At 36.0% G+C, this 20,549-nt stretch overlaps 8 protein-coding genes across 8 annotated transcripts; 7 read left to right on the top strand and 1 right to left on the bottom strand.

Moving 5' to 3' along the window:
• The first annotated feature begins 2,256 nt into the window (after nucleotides 1-2,256).
• Nucleotides 2,257-3,090, top strand: LOC124335820 (cuticle protein 18.6-like). The gene is made up of 3 exons (XM_046789298.1): nucleotides 2,257-2,353; nucleotides 2,417-2,563; nucleotides 2,645-3,090. Exons 1-3 carry the CDS (start codon nucleotides 2,348-2,350, stop codon nucleotides 2,996-2,998), a joined length of 507 nt encoding a protein of 168 aa, XP_046645254.1. The 5' UTR covers nucleotides 2,257-2,347; the 3' UTR covers nucleotides 2,999-3,090.
• Nucleotides 3,091-4,136: 1,046 nt separating this feature from the next.
• Nucleotides 4,137-4,950, top strand: LOC124335788 (cuticle protein 18.6-like). The gene is made up of 3 exons (XM_046789245.1): nucleotides 4,137-4,181; nucleotides 4,258-4,404; nucleotides 4,486-4,950. Exons 1-3 carry the CDS (start codon nucleotides 4,176-4,178, stop codon nucleotides 4,837-4,839), a joined length of 507 nt encoding a protein of 168 aa, XP_046645201.1. The 5' UTR covers nucleotides 4,137-4,175; the 3' UTR covers nucleotides 4,840-4,950.
• Nucleotides 4,951-5,974: 1,024 nt separating this feature from the next.
• On the top strand, nucleotides 5,975-6,788 carry LOC124335787 (cuticle protein 18.6-like). Its single transcript, XM_046789244.1, has 3 exons — nucleotides 5,975-6,019; nucleotides 6,096-6,242; nucleotides 6,324-6,788. Exons 1-3 carry the CDS (start codon nucleotides 6,014-6,016, stop codon nucleotides 6,675-6,677), a joined length of 507 nt encoding a protein of 168 aa, XP_046645200.1. The 5' UTR covers nucleotides 5,975-6,013; the 3' UTR covers nucleotides 6,678-6,788.
• Nucleotides 6,789-7,811: 1,023 nt separating this feature from the next.
• LOC124335782 (cuticle protein 18.6-like) lies at nucleotides 7,812-8,625 on the top strand. The gene is made up of 3 exons (XM_046789240.1): nucleotides 7,812-7,856; nucleotides 7,933-8,079; nucleotides 8,161-8,625. The coding sequence occupies exons 1-3, from the start codon at nucleotides 7,851-7,853 to the stop codon at nucleotides 8,512-8,514; spliced, it is 507 nt and encodes a 168-aa protein (XP_046645196.1). The 5' UTR covers nucleotides 7,812-7,850; the 3' UTR covers nucleotides 8,515-8,625.
• Nucleotides 8,626-9,649: 1,024 nt separating this feature from the next.
• On the top strand, nucleotides 9,650-10,463 carry LOC124335784 (cuticle protein 18.6-like). Its single transcript, XM_046789241.1, has 3 exons — nucleotides 9,650-9,694; nucleotides 9,771-9,917; nucleotides 9,999-10,463. Exons 1-3 carry the CDS (start codon nucleotides 9,689-9,691, stop codon nucleotides 10,350-10,352), a joined length of 507 nt encoding a protein of 168 aa, XP_046645197.1. The 5' UTR covers nucleotides 9,650-9,688; the 3' UTR covers nucleotides 10,353-10,463.
• Nucleotides 10,464-11,487: 1,024 nt separating this feature from the next.
• LOC124335794 (cuticle protein 18.6-like) lies at nucleotides 11,488-12,301 on the top strand. Its single transcript, XM_046789252.1, has 3 exons — nucleotides 11,488-11,532; nucleotides 11,609-11,755; nucleotides 11,837-12,301. Exons 1-3 carry the CDS (start codon nucleotides 11,527-11,529, stop codon nucleotides 12,188-12,190), a joined length of 507 nt encoding a protein of 168 aa, XP_046645208.1. The 5' UTR covers nucleotides 11,488-11,526; the 3' UTR covers nucleotides 12,191-12,301.
• Nucleotides 12,302-13,324: 1,023 nt separating this feature from the next.
• LOC124335790 (cuticle protein 18.6-like) lies at nucleotides 13,325-14,136 on the top strand. The gene is made up of 3 exons (XM_046789246.1): nucleotides 13,325-13,369; nucleotides 13,446-13,592; nucleotides 13,674-14,136. The coding sequence occupies exons 1-3, from the start codon at nucleotides 13,364-13,366 to the stop codon at nucleotides 14,025-14,027; spliced, it is 507 nt and encodes a 168-aa protein (XP_046645202.1). The 5' UTR covers nucleotides 13,325-13,363; the 3' UTR covers nucleotides 14,028-14,136.
• A 1,856-nt stretch (nucleotides 14,137-15,992) lies between these two features.
• LOC124337660 (leukocyte elastase inhibitor-like) lies at nucleotides 15,993-18,080 on the bottom strand. Its single transcript, XM_046791701.1, has 7 exons — nucleotides 17,950-18,080; nucleotides 17,721-17,872; nucleotides 17,450-17,647; nucleotides 17,163-17,370; nucleotides 16,862-17,079; nucleotides 16,737-16,793; nucleotides 15,993-16,118 (listed from the first exon to the last, which is right to left on the bottom strand). Exons 2-7 carry the CDS (start codon nucleotides 17,808-17,810, stop codon nucleotides 15,993-15,995), a joined length of 897 nt encoding a protein of 298 aa, XP_046647657.1. The 5' UTR covers nucleotides 17,811-17,872; nucleotides 17,950-18,080.
• Nucleotides 18,081-20,549: the final 2,469 nt, after the last annotated feature.

Genomic DNA, 20,549 nt, shown 5'->3' with positions numbered 1-20,549 from the left:
TGGAGAGATGGTTGCCAATGACCATGTTAAATTTCCCATAAGGGGATTCGACGGGAAGCTACTTATTTACTAGCGACTTTTGTGTGGAGGCATAGGGAGGTCTCTTTGAATCAACGCCATCTAGGCTGTTGCGACATATGGACATACAAAGAGACCTTTTAGTAAAATGAGCGAACGACCCCTTTTGGGAAATTTAACATGGTCATTGGCAACCATCTCTCCATACCCATGACTATAGTAAACTAATAGGTTTTTTTCGGGGGTTCCCAAAAAATTGTAATATTTTTTTTTTAAATGAACATTATTTAAACTTGCTTTCTAAGTAAGTACCTGAAAACAGTACGAAGTCGAACAATAGTCTTTCAGAAAATACCACTAAACATTTGTAGCTACAGAGTACAGACCATTTTTAAATCTAAAGGTAACCGCAGAGCAAAAAGTCGTGCGACTCGTCGACTAGTGCGCACCCTAGTGGTGGTTTGGGGTTTGGAGAACTGCTGCTGCAAGTTTTTTTTATTCCGCTTGCGAATCCATTTTTGCTGTAGGCTGACCTTTTTTTTGGTCAGACTATAACACGTGACTAGCAGACCAATCACAAGATCTGTCCATATGGGTAATGGTTTATATGGGAAAAACGGGTCTGATACTGATACTCTGATTATAACAATTATTCATTGATTCTTTAAATAAATGAACTGAAAACCTAATGTACATTATAAAAATGTGTTCAAAATTTTGTTTACTTTCATTATCATTTACAATTTTTAACAAGCGATCCGCCACTCAAAGAGACCGTTTTTTGGGGTTTTTCATTACGCGGAAATCGTCGCTGGGGGTTATAAAAATAAACAAACAGATGGTTCCTGTGCAAATTTTTTTTTCGCTAAGTAGATTGGAAAAAACCGCAATCGCCTAGCGTTTGTAGTTTGGGAGGTATTACCAAAAAAAAATCAAGGGGGGGGGGTATCCGAAATTTTGACTTTTTTGGTTTTATGCAGCAGTTTTCTCCTAAACTGCTGCACCTATATATAATAAAATTTTTTTAAATGATGGGATAGCCCACCTCTTCAAACATTTTTTATATTTTTTCAATACTTGGCTTAAAAGCCGAGATACAGTACCTACCTAAAGTTTGGGAACGCGCGAGAGAACCTTATGGAAAAAGGCGTTTTTCTCGGCGTTCCCAAAAATCCAATTTTCGTCGGATTACGATGAATTTTTTTTTGGCCGTAGCCATTGTGGTTATCATGAAGCTGATTTCTTTTGGATTTTTCCTAATAAGGGAAGGGTAGCTTTTAACTCAAGCCCTAAATTTGGGAACGCTCCGTAGAGCTTTTTATCAAATTAGGGTACTTTAAGGGGGGATAACTACAGAACGGGTAGAGCTAGGAAGATGCGGAAAACTCTGAAATGAAGAGAACATTCTTCATTTTCAGATTTTTTGTGTCATATTGAATGTAGTCGGGTTGTCACCCCCTCATAAGGCCGCGTTTTCTCTGTTTAACAGAGAAAACGGCGCGCGGGGTGGAACTTGCGCTTGTCTAACAAAGGATTGTACCTACGTTTAGTGTCAAGCGTAATACAAATTTTAGTTCTCCTATCGGCCACAATGGTGCGTATCGGCGTAAACTGCGCATGACTTTTTTCTCGACTACTACTTTTTGATTGGAATACCATCTATATGTTAATTTTTAGAACCCCCAGTGACGAGTTCCGAATAATCAAAACCCCCCGAAACGATTTCTTTGAGTGTCGGATAAATGAATCACTTGTTAAATGAATTAACAGTTCAAAAAATCAGACAGCTCAACAAAATATTAATATTCGAGCCGTGACTAAATCCGCAGTAGTCTTTAACAAAAATACATCCTGTTAAATAACCATAAACTATAAGCATGCAAGAACCCCCCCCCCCCCAAAAAAAAAAGAAATTACAAAACAATAAGTATATAATTTCCAAAGCAATTATACATATTTTATTTTCGCCAATGAAGTTTTATGGACTGAGGAAGAACATAAAACAAAAGTTAACATTGCTAAGTTAATTATTTGCTGCAAGGTTTACATGGAAGAACTAATGTTGTAAGCTCATCGTGTTAGAGAAACTCGTCCCGTCTTTTACGGGAATTGACTGATGGTAACTAAAAACAACTGGAGTAAAAGAAAGCGGTAAACAAATATGCTAAAAAAACTTTCCCTTTCTCAACTGACTCATAAGTGACCAACCATTCCATGTGAAAATATGTCATAGCAACAGTGAGATAATTAAAAGTATAAAAGTCACATACATCCATTGTAAAATCCATCAGTTACAAAATTGTCTTAATCCGTTTGCCAGCTTTTACAAATGAAGGTAACGAGTTATATTGGTGAAAATGGTTGAATCATGTTTTAAAACTAATTTGATCTCATATAGTTCTTCATCTTCAACGCCCTCGTCTCTGTAGCCGTTGCCAAATCGGCTTACACAGCTCCGTCTTATGCTGCACTTGCTACCCAGGCGTATTCGGCCCCAGCTTACTCGGCACCAATGTATTCATCACCCTCTTACGAAACCCACTATGTAAGTTCAGTTTCATTTTTTATTAAATCAATTTACTTTGTTAAAAAATATGAAATCAATGTCGGCCCCCTTATTTCATAGGTCGCTCAACCCTACAACTTTGACTGGGCTGTTAAGGAGGCTGGATACTATAATGATAACCTCGACTATTCTCATTCCGAGAGCAGTGACGGTAAAGTAACCACCGGAACGTACCATGTTGTTCTACCCGATGGCCGCACCCAGATTGTCACCTACAGAGCTGACAGCTATGGATACGTTGCTAATGTCAAGTACGAAGGTGAAGCCAAGTACCCAGAATACAAACCTGCCTCATATGCCACACCCTCTTACTCTGCCCCCCGTGCCAACGTATATTCTTCCCCTGTCTACAATGCTCCTACCATGGCTGCACCAGTCTATTCTGCTCCTGCCCAGAAGGTTTCCGAGTACTAACAGTGAAATTTATTTGAAAGAAAATTATATTTATTGGTGTAATTACTATGCATTATGTGCAAGTAATCGAAAAAAAAAAAAATATGAATTCGAAATACAACGATTTTTATCAGATTTTCGTTCGTTTTACCGACAAACAATAACTGAATTTTGTCTTGTGTCAGAAAATAAACAAATGACAACAATAAGTATCGAACAAAGAGTGCTAGTTAAAAATCAGCAACCGCAAGTCAAATGTTTCTAAATTTTGGAATGGGATTCTGGTTTAAAGATTCTCTTACAAAATAACTGCAGAGACCAAACTGTGATGCACATTTAAAATCTTTTTGTTTTCATAGGAACACTAAACATTTTATTATAGATGAATATTATTTTGAAGTCGCTGAGGCATTGAAAGCATCTAGTCAGGATTCAAATATTGTTACTGTACTATCGTATTCCCATGATAAGAAAAACTGTATTCACTTTTATTAATTCAAATACCGGGCTTAATATAAAAAAGAAGAAACTGGGATTTCTGAAATAGCTATTAGCTTTTTGAATAAAAATTCGTAGCTCTATATGAAAGTGTAAACCGATTGATCCACATTAAGTGAAGAAAAAAGAAATACCTGCCGATCACAATTAAACGAATCCTTCGACTCAGTAATGAACCGATAATATACATAGACATACAGGTAATTATTTATGCAAAAGATTTCTGCCAAGAAAGAGGTGTCGTTATTCCTATGAGTATGTGAACGTGTGTTTTTGTGACAGAGTACGAGTGCAAGGAAGGCTAATTTTAAATTTTGTTCTCTTTCCAGTTTTTTTATTTAATCTAATGAGATGCCGCAAGTCAAAGCAGTTTGTATATCCGTTATAATTATACGTATTATCTGATTCATGTTGGGGGAATTCCCATCTTTTATAGGAGTTGACCTATTACCCTAAATGAAATCATGATTGAGAAGGTCACTTAGTAAAACTGGAGTGAACGTTAGCGGTAAAACGCCTTTGCTGAAATTAAAAATAAAACACTTTCCCTTTCTCAACGGACTCTTAGGTGACAGAACATTCCATGATTAAAAATATGTTTCAGCAACAGTGAAATAATTCAGGGTATAAAAGTCAGAAACATTGAATGTAAAATGCATCAGTTACCAAACTGTCTCAATCCGTTTCAAAACTTTTAAACATGAAGGTAAAAAAGTTTTATTGGTGAAAATGTTTGAAACATGTTGACGATAATTAGCTAAAACTAATTTGATTTCCTATAGTTCTTCATCTTCGCCGCCCTCGTCTCTGTAGCCGTTGCCAAATCGGCTTACACAGCTCCGTCTTATGCTGCACCTGCTACCCAGGCGTATTCGGCCCCAGCTTACTCGGCACCAATGTATTCATCACCCTCTTACGAAACCCACTATGTAAGTTCAGTTTCATTTTTTATTAAATCAATTTACTTTGTTAAAAAATATGAAATCAATGTCGGCCCCCTTATTTCATAGGTCGCTCAACCCTACAACTTTGACTGGGCTGTTAAGGAGGCTGGATACTATAATGATAACCTCGACTATTCTCATTCCGAGAGCAGTGACGGTAAAGTAACCACCGGAACGTACCATGTTGTTCTACCCGATGGCCGCACCCAGATTGTCACCTACAGAGCTGACAGCTATGGATACGTTGCTAATGTCAAGTACGAAGGTGAAGCCAAGTACCCAGAATACAAACCTGCCTCATATGCCACACCCTCTTACTCTGCCCCCCGTGCCAACGTATATTCTTCCCCTGTCTACAATGCTCCTACCATGGCTGCACCAGTCTATTCTGCTCCTGCCCAGAAGGTTTCCGAGTACTAACAGTGAAATTTATTTGAAAGAAAATTATATTTATTGGTGTAATTACTATGCATTATGTGCAAGTAATCGAAAAAAAAAATATGAATTCGAAATACAACGATTTTTATCAGATTTTCGTTCGTTTTACCGACAAACAATAACTGAATTTTGTCTTGTGTCAGAAAATAAACAAATGACAACAATAAGTATCGAACAAAGAGTGCTAGTTAAAAATCAGCAACCGCAAGTCAAATGTTTCTAAATTTTGGAATGGGATTCTGGTTTAAAGATTCTCTTACAAAATAACTGCAGAGACCAAACTGTGATGCACATTTAAAATCTTTTTGTTTTCATAGGAACACTAAACATTTTATTATAGATGAATATTATTTTGAAGTCGCTGAGGCATTGAAAGCATCTAGTCAGGATTCAAATATTGTTACTGTACTATCGTATTCCCATGATAAGAAAAACTGTATTCACTTTTATTAATTCAAATACCGGGCTTAATATAAAAAAGAAGAAACTGGGATTTCTGAAATAGCTATTAGCTTTTTGAATAAAAATTCGTAGCTCTATATGAAAGTGTAAACCGATTGATCCACATTAAGTGAAGAAAAAAGAAATACCTGCCGATCACAATTAAACGAATCCTTCGACTCAGTAATGAACCGATAATATACATAGACATACAGGTAATTATTTATGCAAAAGATTTCTGCCAAGAAAGAGGTGTCGTTATTCCTATGAGTATGTGAACGTGTGTTTTTGTGACAGAGTACGAGTGCAAGGAAGGCTAATTTTAAATTTTGTTCTCTTTCCAGTTTTTTTATTTAATCTAATGAGATGCCGCAAGTCAAAGCAGTTTGTATATCCGTTATAATTATACGTATTATCTGATTCATGTTGGGGGAATTCCCATCTTTTATAGGAGTTGACCTATTACCCTAAATGAAATCATGATTGAGAAGGTCACTTAGTAAAACTGGAGTGAACGTTAGCGGTAAAACGCCTTTGCTGAAATTAAAAATAAAACACTTTCCCTTTCTCAACGGACTCTTAGGTGACAGAACATTCCATGATTAAAAATATGTTTCAGCAACAGTGAAATAATTCAGGGTATAAAAGTCAGAAACATTGAATGTAAAATGCATCAGTTACCAAACTGTCTCAATCCGTTTCAAAACTTTTAAACATGAAGGTAAAAAAGTTTTATTGGTGAAAATGTTTGAAACATGTTGACGATAATTAGCTAAAACTAATTTGATTTCCTATAGTTCTTCATCTTCGCCGCCCTCGTCTCTGTAGCCGTTGCCAAATCGGCTTACACAGCTCCGTCTTATGCTGCACCTGCTACCCAGGCGTATTCGGCCCCAGCTTACTCGGCACCAATGTATTCATCACCCTCTTACGAAACCCACTATGTAAGTTCAGTTTCATTTTTTATTAAATCAATTTACTTTGTTAAAAAATATGAAATCAATGTCGGCCCCCTTATTTCATAGGTCGCTCAACCCTACAACTTTGACTGGGCTGTTAAGGAGGCTGGATACTATAATGATAACCTCGACTATTCTCATTCCGAGAGCAGTGACGGTAAAGTAACCACCGGAACGTACCATGTTGTTCTACCCGATGGCCGCACCCAGATTGTCACCTACAGAGCTGACAGCTATGGATACGTTGCTAATGTCAAGTACGAAGGTGAAGCCAAGTACCCAGAATACAAACCTGCCTCATATGCCACACCCTCTTACTCTGCCCCCCGTGCCAACGTATATTCTTCCCCTGTCTACAATGCTCCTACCATGGCTGCACCAGTCTATTCTGCTCCTGCCCAGAAGGTTTCCGAGTACTAACAGTGAAATTTATTTGAAAGAAAATTATATTTATTGGTGTAATTACTATGCATTATGTGCAAGTAATCGAAAAAAAAATATGAATTCGAAATACAACGATTTTTATCAGATTTTCGTTCGTTTTACCGACAAACAATAACTGAATTTTGTCTTGTGTCAGAAAATAAACAAATGACAACAATAAGTATCGAACAAAGAGTGCTAGTTAAAAATCAGCAACCGCAAGTCAAATGTTTCTAAATTTTGGAATGGGATTCTGGTTTAAAGATTCTCTTACAAAATAACTGCAGAGACCAAACTGTGATGCACATTTAAAATCTTTTTGTTTTCATAGGAACACTAAACATTTTATTATAGATGAATATTATTTTGAAGTCGCTGAGGCATTGAAAGCATCTAGTCAGGATTCAAATATTGTTACTGTACTATCGTATTCCCATGATAAGAAAAACTGTATTCACTTTTATTAATTCAAATACCGGGCTTAATATAAAAAAGAAGAAACTGGGATTTCTGAAATAGCTATTAGCTTTTTGAATAAAAATTCGTAGCTCTATATGAAAGTGTAAACCGATTGATCCACATTAAGTGAAGAAAAAAGAAATACCTGCCGATCACAATTAAACGAATCCTTCGACTCAGTAATGAACCGATAATATACATAGACATACAGGTAATTATTTATGCAAAAGATTTCTGCCAAGAAAGAGGTGTCGTTATTCCTATGAGTATGTGAACGTGTGTTTTTGTGACAGAGTACGAGTGCAAGGAAGGCTAATTTTAAATTTTGTTCTCTTTCCAGTTTTTTTATTTAATCTAATGAGATGCCGCAAGTCAAAGCAGTTTGTATATCCGTTATAATTATACGTATTATCTGATTCATGTTGGGGGAATTCCCATCTTTTATAGGAGTTGACCTATTACCCTAAATGAAATCATGATTGAGAAGGTCACTTAGTAAAACTGGAGTGAACGTTAGCGGTAAAACGCCTTTGCTGAAATTAAAAATAAAACACTTTCCCTTTCTCAACGGACTCTTAGGTGACAGAACATTCCATGATTAAAAATATGTTTCAGCAACAGTGAAATAATTCAGGGTATAAAAGTCAGAAACATTGAATGTAAAATGCATCAGTTACCAAACTGTCTCAATCCGTTTCAAAACTTTTAAACATGAAGGTAAAAAAGTTTTATTGGTGAAAATGTTTGAAACATGTTGACGATAATTAGCTAAAACTAATTTGATTTCCTATAGTTCTTCATCTTCGCCGCCCTCGTCTCTGTAGCCGTTGCCAAATCGGCTTACACAGCTCCGTCTTATGCTGCACCTGCTACCCAGGCGTATTCGGCCCCAGCTTACTCGGCACCAATGTATTCATCACCCTCTTACGAAACCCACTATGTAAGTTCAGTTTCATTTTTTATTAAATCAATTTACTTTGTTAAAAAATATGAAATCAATGTCGGCCCCCTTATTTCATAGGTCGCTCAACCCTACAACTTTGACTGGGCTGTTAAGGAGGCTGGATACTATAATGATAACCTCGACTATTCTCATTCCGAGAGCAGTGACGGTAAAGTAACCACCGGAACGTACCATGTTGTTCTACCCGATGGCCGCACCCAGATTGTCACCTACAGAGCTGACAGCTATGGATACGTTGCTAATGTCAAGTACGAAGGTGAAGCCAAGTACCCAGAATACAAACCTGCCTCATATGCCACACCCTCTTACTCTGCCCCCCGTGCCAACGTATATTCTTCCCCTGTCTACAATGCTCCTACCATGGCTGCACCAGTCTATTCTGCTCCTGCCCAGAAGGTTTCCGAGTACTAACAGTGAAATTTATTTGAAAGAAAATTATATTTATTGGTGTAATTACTATGCATTATGTGCAAGTAATCGAAAAAAAAAATATGAATTCGAAATACAACGATTTTTATCAGATTTTCGTTCGTTTTACCGACAAACAATAACTGAATTTTGTCTTGTGTCAGAAAATAAACAAATGACAACAATAAGTATCGAACAAAGAGTGCTAGTTAAAAATCAGCAACCGCAAGTCAAATGTTTCTAAATTTTGGAATGGGATTCTGGTTTAAAGATTCTCTTACAAAATAACTGCAGAGACCAAACTGTGATGCACATTTAAAATCTTTTTGTTTTCATAGGAACACTAAACATTTTATTATAGATGAATATTATTTTGAAGTCGCTGAGGCATTGAAAGCATCTAGTCAGGATTCAAATATTGTTACTGTACTATCGTATTCCCATGATAAGAAAAACTGTATTCACTTTTATTAATTCAAATACCGGGCTTAATATAAAAAAGAAGAAACTGGGATTTCTGAAATAGCTATTAGCTTTTTGAATAAAAATTCGTAGCTCTATATGAAAGTGTAAACCGATTGATCCACATTAAGTGAAGAAAAAAGAAATACCTGCCGATCACAATTAAACGAATCCTTCGACTCAGTAATGAACCGATAATATACATAGACATACAGGTAATTATTTATGCAAAAGATTTCTGCCAAGAAAGAGGTGTCGTTATTCCTATGAGTATGTGAACGTGTGTTTTTGTGACAGAGTACGAGTGCAAGGAAGGCTAATTTTAAATTTTGTTCTCTTTCCAGTTTTTTTATTTAATCTAATGAGATGCCGCAAGTCAAAGCAGTTTGTATATCCATTATAATTATACATATTATCTGATTCATGTTGGGGGAATTCCCATCTTTTATAGGAGTTGACCTATTACCCTAAATGAAATCATGATTGAGAAGGTCACTTAGTAAAACTGGAGTGAACGTTAGCGGTAAAACGCCTTTGCTGAAATTAAAAATAAAACACTTTCCCTTTCTCAACGGACTCTTAGGTGACAGAACATTCCATGATTAAAAATATGTTTCAGCAACAGTGAGATAATTCAGGGTATAAAAGTCAGAAACATTGAATGTAAAATGCATCAGTTACCAAACTGTCTCAATCCGTTTCAAAACTTTTAAACATGAAGGTAAAAAAGTTTTATTGGTGAAAATGTTTGAAACATGTTGACGATAATTAGCTAAAACTAATTTGATTTCCTATAGTTCTTCATCTTCGCCGCCCTCGTCTCTGTAGCCGTTGCCAAATCGGCTTACACAGCTCCGTCTTATGCTGCACCTGCTACCCAGGCGTATTCGGCCCCAGCTTACTCGGCACCAATGTATTCATCACCCTCTTACGAAACCCACTATGTAAGTTCAGTTTCATTTTTTATTAAATCAATTTACTTTGTTAAAAAATATGAAATCAATGTCGGCCCCCTTATTTCATAGGTCGCTCAACCCTACAACTTTGACTGGGCTGTTAAGGAGGCTGGATACTATAATGATAACCTCGACTATTCTCATTCCGAGAGCAGTGACGGTAAAGTAACCACCGGAACGTACCATGTTGTTCTACCCGATGGCCGCACCCAGATTGTCACCTACAGAGCTGACAGCTATGGATACGTTGCTAATGTCAAGTACGAAGGTGAAGCCAAGTACCCAGAATACAAACCTGCCTCATATGCCACACCCTCTTACTCTGCCCCCCGTGCCAACGTATATTCTTCCCCTGTCTACAATGCTCCTACCATGGCTGCACCAGTCTATTCTGCTCCTGCCCAGAAGGTTTCCGAGTACTAACAGTGAAATTTATTTGAAAGAAAATTATATTTATTGGTGTAATTACTATGCATTATGTGCAAGTAATCGAAAAAAAAAATATGAATTCGAAATACAACGATTTTTATCAGATTTTCGTTCGTTTTACCGACAAACAATAACTGAATTTTGTCTTGTGTCAGAAAATAAACAAATGACAACAATAAGTATCGAACAAAGAGTGCTAGTTAAAAATCAGCAACCGCAAGTCAAATGTTTCTAAATTTTGGAATGGGATTCTGGTTTAAAGATTCTCTTACAAAATAACTGCAGAGACCAAACTGTGATGCACATTTAAAATCTTTTTGTTTTCATAGGAACACTAAACATTTTATTATAGATGAATATTATTTTGAAGTCGCTGAGGCATTGAAAGCATCTAGTCAGGATTCAAATATTGTTACTGTACTATCGTATTCCCATGATAAGAAAAACTGTATTCACTTTTATTAATTCAAATACCGGGCTTAATATAAAAAAGAAGAAACTGGGATTTCTGAAATAGCTATTAGCTTTTTGAATAAAAATTCGTAGCTCTATATGAAAGTGTAAACCGATTGATCCACATTAAGTGAAGAAAAAAGAAATACCTGCCGATCACAATTAAACGAATCCTTCGACTCAGTAATGAACCGATAATATACATAGACATACAGGTAATTATTTATGCAAAAGATTTCTGCCAAGAAAGAGGTGTCGTTATTCCTATGAGTATGTGAACGTGTGTTTTTGTGACAGAGTACGAGTGCAAGGAAGGCTAATTTTAAATTTTGTTCTCTTTCCAGTTTTTTTATTTAATCTAATGAGATGCCGCAAGTCAAAGCAGTTTGTATATCCATTATAATTATACATATTATCTGATTCATGTTGGGGGAATTCCCATCTTTTATAGGAGTTGACCTATTACCCTAAATGAAATCATGATTGAGAAGGTCACTTAGTAAAACTGGAGTGAACGTTAGCGGTAAAACGCCTTTGCTGAAATTAAAAATAAAACACTTTCCCTTTCTCAACGGACTCTTAGGTGACAGAACATTCCATGATTAAAAATATGTTTCAGCAACAGTGAGATAATTCAGGGTATAAAAGTCAGAAACATTGAATGTAAAATGCATCAGTTACCAAACTGTCTCAATCCGTTTCAAAACTTTTAAACATGAAGGTAAAAAAGTTTTATTGGTGAAAATGTTTGAAACATGTTGACGATAATTAGCTAAAACTAATTTGATTTCCTATAGTTCTTCATCTTCGCCGCCCTCGTCTCTGTAGCCGTTGCCAAATCGGCTTACACAGCTCCGTCTTATGCTGCACCTGCTACCCAGGCGTATTCGGCCCCAGCTTACTCGGCACCAATGTATTCATCACCCTCTTACGAAACCCACTATGTAAGTTCAGTTTCATTTTTTATTAAATCAATTTACTTTGTTAAAAAATATGAAATCAATGTCGGCCCCCTTATTTCATAGGTCGCTCAACCCTACAACTTTGACTGGGCTGTTAAGGAGGCTGGATACTATAATGATAACCTCGACTATTCTCATTCCGAGAGCAGTGACGGTAAAGTAACCACCGGAACGTACCATGTTGTTCTACCCGATGGCCGCACCCAGATTGTCACCTACAGAGCTGACAGCTATGGATACGTTGCTAATGTCAAGTACGAAGGTGAAGCCAAGTACCCAGAATACAAACCTGCCTCATATGCCACACCCTCTTACTCTGCCCCCCGTGCCAACGTATATTCTTCCCCTGTCTACAATGCTCCTACCATGGCTGCACCAGTCTATTCTGCTCCTGCCCAGAAGGTTTCCGAGTACTAACAGTGAAATTTATTTGAAAGAAAATTATATTTATTGGTGTAATTACTATGCATTATGTGCAAGTAATCGAAAAAAAAATATGAATTCGAAATACAACGATTTTTATCAGATTTTCGTTCGTTTTACCGACAAACAATAACTGAATTTTGTCTTGTGTCAGAAAATAAACAAATGACAACAATAAGTATCGAACAAAGAGTGCTAGTTAAAAATCAGCAACCGCAAGTCAAATGTTTCTAAATTTTGGAATGGGATTCTGGTTTAAAGATTCTCTTACAAAATAACTGCAGAGACCAAACTGTGATGCACATTTAAAATCTTTTTGTTTTCATAGGAACACTAAACATTTTATTATAGATGAATATTATTTTGAAGTCGCTGAGGCATTGAAAGCATCTAGTCAGGATTCAAATATTGTTACTGTACTATCGTATTCCCATGATAAGAAAAACTGTATTCACTTTTATTAATTCAAATACCGGGCTTAATATAAAAAAGAAGAAACTGGGATTTCTGAAATAGCTATTAGCTTTTTGAATAAAAATTCGTAGCTCTATATGAAAGTGTAAACCGATTGATCCACATTAAGTGAAGAAAAAAGAAATACCTGCCGATCACAATTAAACGAATCCTTCGACTCAGTAATGAACCGATAATATACATAGACATACAGGTAATTATTTATGCAAAAGATTTCTGCCAAGAAAGAGGTGTCGTTATTCCTATGAGTATGTGAACGTGTGTTTTTGTGACAGAGTACGAGTGCAAGGAAGGCTAATTTTAAATTTTGTTCTCTTTCCAGTTTTTTTATTTAATCTAATGAGATGCCGCAAGTCAAAGCAGTTTGTATATCCATTATAATTATACATATTATCTGATTCATGTTGGGGGAATTCCCATCTTTTATAGGAGTTGACCTATTACCCTAAATGAAATCATGATTGAGAAGGTCACTTAGTAAAACTGGAGTGAACGTTAGCGGTAAAACGCCTTTGCTGAAATTAAAAATAAAACACTTTCCCTTTCTCAACGGACTCTTAGGTGACAGAACATTCCATGATTAAAAATATGTTTCAGCAACAGTGAGATAATTCAGGGTATAAAAGTCAGAAACATTGAATGTAAAATGCATCAGTTACCAAACTGTCTCAATCCGTTTCAAAACTTTTAAACATGAAGGTAAAAAAGTTTTATTGGTGAAAATGTTTGAAACATGTTGACGATAATTAGCTAAAACTAATTTGATTTCCTATAGTTCTTCATCTTCGCCGCCCTCGTCTCTGTAGCCGTTGCCAAATCGGCTTACACAGCTCCGTCTTATGCTGCACCTGCTACCCAGGCGTATTCGGCCCCAGCTTACTCGGCACCAATGTATTCATCACCCTCTTACGAAACCCACTATGTAAGTTCAGTTTCATTTTTTATTAAATCAATTTACTTTGTTAAAAAATATGAAATCAATGTCGGCCCCCTTATTTCATAGGTCGCTCAACCCTACAACTTTGACTGGGCTGTTAAGGAGGCTGGATACTATAATGATAACCTCGACTATTCTCATTCCGAGAGCAGTGACGGTAAAGTAACCACCGGAACGTACCATGTTGTTCTACCCGATGGCCGCACCCAGATTGTCACCTACAGAGCTGACAGCTATGGATACGTTGCTAATGTCAAGTACGAAGGTGAAGCCAAGTACCCAGAATACAAACCTGCCTCATATGCCACACCCTCTTACTCTGCCCCCCGTGCCAACGTATATTCTTCCCCTGTCTACAATGCTCCTACCATGGCTGCACCAGTCTATTCTGCTCCTGCCCAGAAGGTTTCCGAGTACTAACAGTGAAATTTATTTGAAAGAAAATTATATTTATTGGTGTAATTACTATGCATTATGTGCAAGTAATCGAAAAAAAATATGAATTCGAAATACAACGATTTTTATCAGATTTTCGTTCGTTTTACCGACAAACAATAACTGAATTTTGTCTTGTGTCAGAAAATAAACAAATGACAACAATAAGTATCGAACAAAGAGTGCTAGTAAAAAATCAGCAACCGCAAGTCAAATGTTTCTAAATTTTGGAATGGGATTCTGGTTTAGAGATTCTCTTACAAAATAACTACAGAGACCAAACTGTGATGCACATTTAAAATCTTTTTGTTTTCATTGGAACACTAAATATTTTATTATCGATGAATATTATTTTGACGCGAGGGGTTTAATTGCGTTTCATATAATGAGAATTATAGAGACGATGATGATAACTAAGGTGAGGAAATGAAAGAAAATATCAGAGAATAAGAATCCCAATAAAATGTATATGAGATCATTGATAAAACACGCAGGAAACAGGCAAAATCACCAGTACGAAACGTTTAGCTAGTCTCTAGAACGCCTAGCTAAAAAAAACAGCTCCACAAATATAGGCTGGCCATAACTCTCTATCTGCTTTTTAAATAACTGATGAACATGAGCATCAGCCTAGTTTCTACCAGCTAGTTGCTAGCTAGAACCTGTTAATTCTATGCTGCTTGCGTTCAGCGGTAATTTTAACATGGATTGCTAGTAACGGCCAGCCTATTTACGTAAAGATATTTTAAGCTAGCCGTTTGGCTCATAAAATTAAGCTAAATAAATCCAGCATAGTTTAACCACGGATAGCTAGTAACGGTTAGCCCAAATATGTAAAGTTATTTCAATCTAGGCGTTGTATTCATAAAAATTATGTATATAATAAAAATTTCCTGCTTTCAATCAACTAGCTGTTTTATAGCAGAGCATCAGTTAATATAGGTCAGTGTCTCCTATCTTTCGTAAAAGATAAGTTAAGATAAGATATTTTTTGTATCTTTTTGGTATCTTGTATCTTGTGTCAAATTCAGTTACAATTAAGTATTTTCAACTTTAGGGTATGAAAATAATGGTAACTTTTGCCTTAAAAGATAAGATACTTAAGATCAGGGTTGTTAACGATACTTTAAAATAATATCGGCGATAGAGATACCGATACTCGACTTTTTTTTCTATCGGCGATACCGTTACCGGTACTGGTTTTCGAAAGTATCGCGATACCGATTATTTTTGTTTATACCGGTACCGATACTTTTGAAACATTTAAATTCATAAAATTACTAATTTCATGCAATTGTTTTTTTCCCCTTTTTTATTTAAAAAATTCGGTTAACACTTCATGTAATGGAATAAAGAATTTCCACTTTTTGAGGCTGGGCCAAAATATTTAAAAAAAAGTTTTCCAGACAAATATTCGCGATGTCATTTTTTTTCGTACACCAAGGACTGTAACGACAGACGAAATATCGCTATCAGAGTATCGATCGTTACTGCTTCGATACCCTTCCGATACCCCTTTTTAAAAAGTATCGCCGATACTGACTCAATACTAAGTATCGCTAACGGCGATACTGTAACGGATGTCTCACGACTATCATATAGATCCGTTGACCCATGTATCAGTAACGGCTAGATCAATAGCCTTTAGTCAAATAGCATAGCACGTGAAGGAAGCATGCAGAACAGACCCAAACCGGAAGTGTCAGATAGTTCCGTCAGATACGACATAAAAGAACATCCAAGCCGGGCAACCGGGATCAGTCTATTGTATCGCATCACGTTGTATACTTCATCTTAATAAACGGTCCAACCATCTGTCACTCTCGTTACAATACTATCGGTATCGATTCCGCTACCGATACGATATTAACAACCGTAAGATCCCATCTAGCGGTAGAAAAATGATTTACTTTGAGGTATGAAATTCGAAAATTTTAAGGCCAAGGCTGTTCAGACTTCAGATTTAAGAATACTGAGAGCTGACAGCTGACTCATCAGGACGTTGCAGACTTTCAGCCATGCTTTCAGCGAATTAGTCGAGCTTTTTTCGTCTAAGACTCTGAGTCTCTGTACTCTCTGAGATTTTAATCACATTGCGTGTGATCTGTGATCTAGTGTTTGCAAATTAATCCCAAGAAATCCAGTAGGGCCTAAGTATTTTCAATTTTTTTTGTGCCCTACCCTTACCGGCAATATTGCCATTCGTTTTATACTATATAATCTAAATACAGCAGCAGTGTTCTTTTGTTATCTCTCTGTTGCTGAGTTGCTGACTTGCTGTTTGAATATTGAATTATCATTTTTATCACTCAGATTAGTCAGGTATGAGTAACTCAATGACCGGTTTGTCGTGCAATACAATGCAAAAATTGAACAGTTTTACACTGTTCAATTTGCTTGTCGTGAAATACAATAAAGAAATTAAACAATTTATCGACTCAAATGTTCTTTTTCCTTTTTTTCGCTTTTTTGGCTAAAAAATAACTACTATCTTATCTTAACTTATCTTATCTTTAGCCCACCATAAAAATTCGGAAATATCTTATTTTTTTCGTATCTTGACTATTTTTTCCAGATACTATCTTTTATCGGAGCATTTTTTTCGGTATTTTGGATACTAACTTAACTTTTTTTTTGGGGGGGGGGATTAATTTTAGTATCGAAAAATTTTTGTAAAAAAAAGATAGGAGACACTGCAGGCAACCCATCAATTTTGTTGGGAAGTACGATGAACATGCTAAAAAACCAACCCTGAAATATGACGAGAATTTTGGTAAAAATAATATCTGTACGAGGTATTCCTTAAAGCTTGAAACAACCCTATAGGGCAGCTCCAAAAGTCGAGCGTCCAGGCTCTCGATGTATCCAGTGCGAAATTCCGCATCAATATGCATCATATTAACATTCTTTTGTTTGTCTTTGGATCCTAAATAGAAAGGTTGTACTGCGGTAAGCGACGAGTCGAATTTTTGCATCCAATTTCCCTTAAAATATACGGCATTGACCAACACCAATTTGGTTAAAGAATTCACCGATCCTAATATAAATAGATAATGATTTTAGTTAAAATCTGTAGAATGATGAGTATGTCTGACTGATTTTCTCAATGAAGAAAGCAACCTTCAGGTAGAAGATCTTTAATTTTTTGCTGGGTGAATTCTTCCACCAACTCATTGATTTTTTTGCGTGAAGCATCTACGGCAAAATCAACGGTTTGCCCAGCGGCTCCATAATTGTCATTCAAGTTTTGTTTAAAGTCATCAGTGAGCTGATACTTTTCGGCAACGTAAAGCTGATTAGCGGCTACGAGAGTAAATTTTTCATCACCCTGCAAACAAACGATTCATGTTTAAAGCAATTTTATTAAAAATATGTTACACTATGTGGTAATGTATTGGATTTCTTACCTTGATGCTTTGAATAAGGCTTCCAATCACACTATCACTATTCCCATTTTCAGCTACATAGTTTGTAAGGCCCATTGATTTCTTTAGTTGTACAGCTGTATTGCCTCTGGCACCAACACCTACCATACTTAAAACTGCAGCAACGCTAAAAGGAGAAATGAAAACATTTTCTGTTGGGCTATGATGCTTTCCAACTGCCTAATACAACAGGAAAAATTTTAGTAAATAAAGATTCTTTACTTTAAAAGGCATTAGTTTTATGTAAACTCACCTGGAACAAAGAAACAGAAAAGTTCTGAAGTGCAGCTGCAGCTTTTGCCTGATCAGCTATCGTAATTGGAGTTTTGGAAATTGAAGCCATTGTAGAAATATGATAAAATCCCAAAGCTATGAAAACAGTTGCTGTCACTCAAGCTAGAGAACCTGTAAACAAACTTATCTTCTTTAGATATGCAAACAGGTCAAATAGATTAAAAGGATATAGGAAATGTGAAAATTACTGTACAAATATTAAACAGAAGTATTTTCAATATAAATTTTTTCAGCACTTGTCCGTGTGAAGCGTGAAAACTAAGTGATGGTCCGATACGACTATGACTAGGGAGATAAGGGAAAACTTACGAAACACTGATAGAATAGGTGAGTCAGCGCAACCGGAACTACTACCTGCTTGCAGTTTCTGATAAGCAAGCTGTTTCATGTCAAAAAAATCCCAAGGATGCCGTGGAACTGATTACAAATAGTGATTTAACAGTTTGTTTCCGATTTCACAACTTAAATGAGAAATAAAGACAAATAATATGGTAAATCGTATTAAGACTTACTTTTATAACTATTCACTAAAAATTCAAACGTTGGAATGACAGAATATTGCAATTAATACTTCCTACGAAAGCGATAAAGCCCCTTGGGCGCCTTCGGAATTTAGAGTTAGTTAAATTTTAGATCTAAGTTTGAAATTTAAGATATGGGTGGGATTGATCTAACGTTAAAAAAGGCCACTCTTTTTTAACTGATTCTTACTATGGCTTTTTGATGGTTTGATATTTACTTAATGTAGCGCCATCTGTTATCAGATCTGGGAAAATCACAGACGTCAAAAAGTAAATAGCCGCTACTTCACTTTTTAAATGCATCGAAAGGTTAAAAGAATCACATAGTTTCTATTTTTAGGTTCAGAAGTATCTAATAAGCTCTATACCTAACTTCGTCATGCCTTATAGTTAAAAACTAAACCTTAAAAATACCATAAATCGTGTTTTTCGGATTTCCTCGATTCTGATTGGTCGAGAAAATTCCCAATAAAGACTTTCGGGGTGCCTCTCTCAGCAGACTACTGTAACTTGTGCTGCATTAAAGGCCCCTAAACCTTTGGTAATTTAGTAAACTAAATTCCACAGGGATATTGTCTGTTTAGATGTCCCACCTGTGATAAAAATTTCAGTATTTTTTCAACATACCTTGGAATAATGTATGCAACAATATGATGATATTAGATCTAGAAATACATTTACCATTATGAGAAGATTTGGAAGCAAGAGCTTTACGATGTTCTTTGTTGCAATCAGCAAATGGGTTATGTATCTTGGGCCTACCTGTAAAATAAAAATAGTAAGATTGGGATTCATGTACCTTTCTTAGCTTGAAAACAATCAAGAGATTCAGTAAGAGGATCAACAGGTTTGCCTACGTAAAAGTTGTCTAGTTACTTCAGGAACATACCAGTTTTCAAATTAAAATTTGCAAAATATATTACATAGAAAGTGTTTGGGTACAGCAAGGTATTTAAGGGTCCATTTCTTGAATAGCTGGAAAATTCCATCTATTTCTCTCCCTTTAATAATGTCATCAACATCAAAATGTCGACCACAGATAGCTGAGCATCCAGGTTAAGGAATCATTTTTTCCCACTATGAAAGCCTCTGTGTTAACTTCAAAAGTTGAAAATCTATTATTCTCATCTTCAATTAATCCAAAATTGAAAACAATATACACCACAGCTTCTTTTTCTATCGTAAACGACATTTCTCTTGCTAAATTCTCATGGGACACACAAACTGCCATGAACAATGGCGTTTTGAAAAATGAACTTAGTTATTTATTCATTCAGTTATAAGTTCATTTTTCCAAATTATTATTTTCTTTTATTTTAATACTTTTAATCGAATCACAAAAACACGCATTTAAAAAAAATTAAAATAAGTACACTAAATATTAATTTTTTCGGGAGCTTTTTAACAGAGCATACATAAAAGGGGTATAAACAAAGCTCATGTAAAAAACAACTTATGACAATGTGTTTGGTTGGGGTTAAAACCTAACCAATCCGCATGTAAGAGCGAAATATAATTACGCAGGAAGGCGCGGTTGAACATGGACTACTTTATATAAGGACGGGACTCTTCGGCATTTCCTATGTCGGCCGTGTAAATTTTTTTTCGGGCGAATCGGAATCAGAATTAAAAAATAATTATTTAATTACCTAATGTTCCTATCCCTAAAATTTATCTTTATGGAGATATTTCAATTTTCTTTACTGAAAATTTGAAATAGTGGGAAACACCGGTGCCATCTAGGAACCAAACCTCATAAGCTCTTGTAAGTTTACAAGCAGATACGCATTGCGTGCAAGAGAGACCACTCTCTTATCTCTATTCCTCTGACATAGCTGCCTAACTCTCTTTTACCTTCTAGGTAATATTGGCAAGAGCTTAGGGTGCTTTGTTGCTAGAGGGCACCGGTGTTTCCCACTTTTACCCTTACTGCTGAAAGTAAAATTAAAATATCTTATTGATTAGTTAATTTTACTTAGATTTATCTACATAGTTATAATCAGCGAAAAAAACTGAATATTTTTGATATTTTTATTAATTTTTTCATGAAAATAGCCCACCCGACTAGCTTTAACACGGCGAGATAGGCGAAGAGTCCCGTCCTTATATAAAGTAGTCCATGGGTTGAATCGGGTTCAATCGCTCGAGACTCGAGAGATACGCGACTAACGACTAACAATCTAATCCGTTGCCGCCGTCCTATGCAGCATCGTACCTTATATGTATGCATTGTATATGCTGTATTAAATCGATTAATTTTTTTTTCA

This window comes from Daphnia pulicaria, chromosome 4, assembly GCF_021234035.1.
Source record: "Daphnia pulicaria isolate SC F1-1A chromosome 4, SC_F0-13Bv2, whole genome shotgun sequence".
Lineage (NCBI taxonomy): Eukaryota > Metazoa > Arthropoda > Branchiopoda > Diplostraca > Daphniidae > Daphnia > Daphnia pulicaria.
This window is presented reverse-complemented; position numbering and strand designations above follow the sequence as displayed.